The sequence below is a fragment of the Nansenia antarctica genome, assembly GCF_963989245.1.
Source record: "Nansenia antarctica genome assembly, chromosome: 6".
Lineage (NCBI taxonomy): Eukaryota > Metazoa > Chordata > Actinopteri > Argentiniformes > Microstomatidae > Nansenia > Nansenia antarctica.
The window spans coordinates 72,218,271-72,222,598 of NC_137676.1; the positions used below are offsets into that span (position 1 = coordinate 72,218,271).

General features: G+C 59.3%; 1 protein-coding gene across 1 annotated transcript in view; it reads right to left on the reverse strand.

Annotated features, from left to right (window-relative positions):
• Positions 1–1,320: 1,320 nt before the first annotated feature.
• The window catches only part of fhdc1 (FH2 domain containing 1), a gene marked incomplete at both ends in the record, with an annotated part of 30,637 nt that continues 27,629 nt past the window's right edge, over positions 1,321–4,328 (reverse strand). Inside the window, 3 exons of the mRNA XM_080534855.1 lie at positions 1,321–3,234; positions 3,340–3,462; positions 3,604–3,869. Coding sequence (XP_080390981.1) covers positions 1,321–3,234; positions 3,340–3,462; positions 3,604–3,869 — 2,303 coding nt within the window. The remainder of the gene's footprint in view (positions 3,235–3,339; positions 3,463–3,603; positions 3,870–4,328) is intronic.

Sequence of the window (4,328 nt, forward strand, 5' to 3'; positions counted from 1 at the left end):
CCCCCAAAAAAATGTTTGTCAAAAGCTAATTAGCAGCATTCAAAGATGTCCAGTAGAGAGTTCTATCTTCTAGTTATACATACAGCATCATCACATACGGTATTACATCATCACATATAAGGCAGTTGAGGCTGGTGGAGGTAGAAGGAATCAGAGGACAGGGGCTCAATGTGAATGCAAGGAATGAGGTGTGAGGTGTGTTTGGGAATACCGTTCCTCATTTTGTTTTTTCCCATGCATTATTACAATGAGCCCCGTCCTCCGATTTCTACCTCCGCCAGCCTCCCCTGATATAAGACCACGGAAGCAGGCAAAAGAGGCTCCTTGGGAAAAGAAAAAGAGGGATCTTTGCCGTTTGTCAGTTTCTGTCTTTTGTTGTTGTTGTTGTTGTTGTTGTTGTTGTTGTTGTCTCTCCCTGTGAAATATGCTTCTGAAAACAAACAGGGACTCCTCATGAAAAAATAATCTATTCATTTTCTATCTACACAGCAGTGACACACACGTGGTGGGTGGTAGGTAGGTAGCTAGACCACTGGACAGCTTGTCTTTGCAGTTCATTAAATCAAGGTGGAGCAGGGCTCATTGGATAATGGATGGAACGGAATCCGGAATTCAGGTAATGATTCCATTCCTTGCATCACAATGAGCCCAGCCCGTCTTCCGATTCCTACCTCCACCAGCCTCCCCTGGACTACAGAACACACAGAGAGGACAGCGTTTATTTGCAGTTTGTTAAGGTCAAGGTGGAGGTTGAGGGAGGGAGGGAGGTCTTGGTGCAGGTGAGCAGGGAGGGATGACTCGATTGGTGGTCGGCTGCTTCTTAAACCAACCAATCGAGGTACAGAACAGCTCTCGATGCACTACGACAGCTATGGTCAGAGCCTGGACCTGTCAATCACAAAGGAAATCAAAATGTCTCAGTTTGCATCTAACCACTGTGTCCTTCTCACGTTGCCGGGCAACCGTGTCCTTCTCCCTGTGTAGAGAACCTTGTCGTGACTCTAGCAGCAATGTTGTATTAATGTTGTTCTACGTGATCATTAGGTAGTTGCATAGTACGTGGAGTTGAGCGGTTTGTGATATTACCAAAGTGGAATAAGAAGAGGAAGAAAGAGGAACCAAACCAGTCCTTATTCCACTTGTGTCATAACACAAACCCGCTAGACTCTTATTACTATGTAATAACACACTACTGTGCAACAGCATGTAACAGAGATGGTTGGTGCAACGTTGTGTAACTACAGTCATTATTGTAACTGCGCTCTTGCACAGTTTAGCCTATAGGGGGCAGCGTAACGCCAAGTGAGACGTTGTTGAGTTCTACTTCCAGGTGGGCTTGAGGGGCGTCCTACAGGAGGAAGTAGCAGTCGAGTCTCGTGATTGGATGGACTTCTCGGAGAAGCTGCTGCTGGTCTTGCGAGAGCGCTGGTGGCCGGACATCGGCGGGGGTGGGGTGTCACCGCGCAAGGCGCTCCGACTGGACGCCCTGACGCTCTGCACCCTCCTCCTCCCCACCACCCCCACCCCAGCCCCCTTGTCCTTCTCCCTGTCTCCCTCCCTCTCCTCGTCCCCCTGAGAGGGCGAGTGCTGCCCCTCTGTGGCCGGAGGGGGAACTGCAGGCTGCGGTTGCGGTTGCGGAGCCTTCAGGGCGGCGGACCTGCTGTCTGGGTGGACCTGGGCCTGTTTCTGGGAGGCAGTCCGGCCCAGGAGGAGGGAGGGGCTCCGGGAGGGGGTGGGGGGGTTGGAGATGGTGGGGGCCAGCTCGGTCTTGGTCCTGGAGCAGGAGGCTACCGTGTTGCGGGCGAAGCTGGGGAGTGCGGAGGAGGAGGAGGAGGAGGTAGGGGTCTTGGGGGCACTGTGTGTGGGGGTCCCAGGGGCACTGGCTTCTGAGGCTACCCCTAACCCTGCCCCCCCTAACCCTGCCCCTCCCTGGGCCAGGGCCAGAGCTTGGGCCTGGGCCAGGGCCCTCATGGTGGACCGGCACATCTTCTCCTCGGGGGGGGCCGGGGGCTTGGGGAGGTTCCTGACCGGCTTGGCGCTCGGCTTCCGGAAGGAGGGGAAGGGGTTCTTCTGGGTGGGGTAGACCCACCTGGAGAGACTACTGACCCCCCCGCCCCCCTCTGCCCTCTGACCCCCTTTGGACTTCTCCTCTTCCGCCGGGGGGGGCAGGCTGGAGTGGCGGGGGGGCCTGGCGGTCCTCTCCCCCCTCCCTCGGGCCGGGGGGGTGCTCTGGTCGCGGGGCGCCCGGCGTGGTGGCGGGGGGGGTTCGATACCGTCGCCGCCGCCGCTGCCTGGAGGTCTCTCCTCCCTCCGCCTGGTGTTGCTGCCCGCCCGGGTGAGCTTGGTGATGGGCACCACCTTCCTCATGCCCTGGGTCTCCGTGGTCGTCAGGGTCCGGATGCCACCGCTGACACCACTGCGACTCCCCCCTGCTGCGCCACCGCCGCCTCTAGAGATTCTAGAGGCTCCTCTGTTCTTGGTGTGTGACGCCTTAGGGCCACACGTTTGTACGCCCTTGGAGTTGGAGTCTCCTCCACCCTCTACTGACTCCTCCCCTCGTCTCCCCTCGCCCGTGTCCCAGCTATCTGTGTCCCCCTCCCCCTCCTCCTCGGTGGTGACGGAGGGGGTGACCGACGCCGCACAATCGCAGTCGCGATCGCAGTCTGCCGAATCGAACCGCGACCGCGACGCCAAGAGCTCGTTGGTCGGGGCGGAAACGGAACGGTGGTCGTTGGTGGAGGAGGAGGCGGTCCCTGACAGGTTGGAGGAGGAGAGGGTCTCGCTGGGGTCTCGAAGGTTCCCCTGGTCGTTGTTGTTGTACTCAGGAGGTCTTACGTCGGGCGCCACCAGCCCCCCCTCCCTCGCTACGGAAGAGCTCTCCATCTCGGAGAAGTCCAACGCCACAGAGCAGTCTGTCTCGGTGCAGTCCGGGACGTAGAACAACGGCTGCTTCCTACTGGCCACCGAGGGGTCCAGGGGGAGGGGCGTGTCGCAGGTCGTCGAGGAGATGGAGGTGCTGCTGTCCTCCTCCTCCTCTTTCTGGAGAGGGGAAGTGAGACACACGAACTGAGCGGCGACCATTTTACCGTTTTCCCACTTTTTTTCCTTGGGCGCCTCCGGCCCTCTCTCCACAGTCTTTCTAGAAGGAGGAGGAGGACGGTCCAACACCAGAGTCTTAGGAGGCTCCTTCGCTTCCTCCGGCCCCTCCAGATCAGACACCACCACCACTGCCCCCTGGTGGTCAAAGGGAGGAGGAGGGGGATTGGTGGTGTTGTTGTTGTTGTTGTTGGGGAGGAAGGGCTGCAGGCCTGGGACTAGCGTGTGTCTCTCCAAGCTCACGTTCATCTGGCCTGTGGTGGTGGCGGTGGTGCTCCCTCTCCTGTTGACCCCGCCCCCCCCGACCACGGCCACCCCCCCGCCCTCGCTCACGCCCTCCGGCGGCGAAGGCGGCGGTGGCGTCCGCTGGAACAAGTTCCGGTTGTAACAGGGTCGGGGCAGGAAGCTCCCCTCAGACAAGCTGGTGTAGTGTTGATGTGGTGTTGTTGTTGTGTCGCCGTCGTCGTTGTTGTTGTTGTTGTCAAAGGGGTCTTCGTATGTGCTAGCGAAGCCCGCGGAGGAGGAGGAGGAGGAGGAGAAGCGAGCCAGGGGGCTGATGGGCTCCGTGTCCGCCCGGGGGGAGGTGGTGGTGGTGGTGGGGACCCCCCCAGCCCCCGGCCCCGGCCTGGTGTGAAGGAGCCCCCCCAGCTCGCGGTTGTCATCCTGGGACAGGAGCCAGGCCGCCGTCCTCCTCTGGTGCGTCCGGCTGGACCGCGGGAGGCTGTTGAACTTGGCGGCCTGGTCCACCACGGAAACACCACCACCGCCGCCTCCTGAGGGGGAGGGAGAGGGGGAGAGAGGGAGAGAGAGGAGGGGGGAGAGAGAGAGAGAGAGAGAGGGGGAGAGAGAGGAGGGGTGAGAGAGGAGGGGTGAGAGAGGGGAGGGAGAGAGAGAGAGAGGAGGGGTGAGAGAGGGGAGGGAGAGAGAGAGAGAGAGGAGGGGTGAGAGAGGGGAGAGAGAGGAGGGGGGGAGAGAGGAGGTGGAGAGGGAGAGGGAAAGAGAGAGAGAAGAGGGGGGGAGAGGGGAGGGAGAGAGAGAGAGAGGAGGGGTGAGAGAGGAGGGGGAGAGAGAGAGAGATACAGAGAGAGAGAGAGAGATACAGAGAGAGAGAGAGAGAGAGAGAGGGGAGGGGGGGAGAGGAGGAGAGAGAGAGAGAGTGTCACAAAACAGTGTCACATCACAACAATAAGTGTAATAGGTAATCGTAGGTAAGTAAACAGTGTAATAGGTAA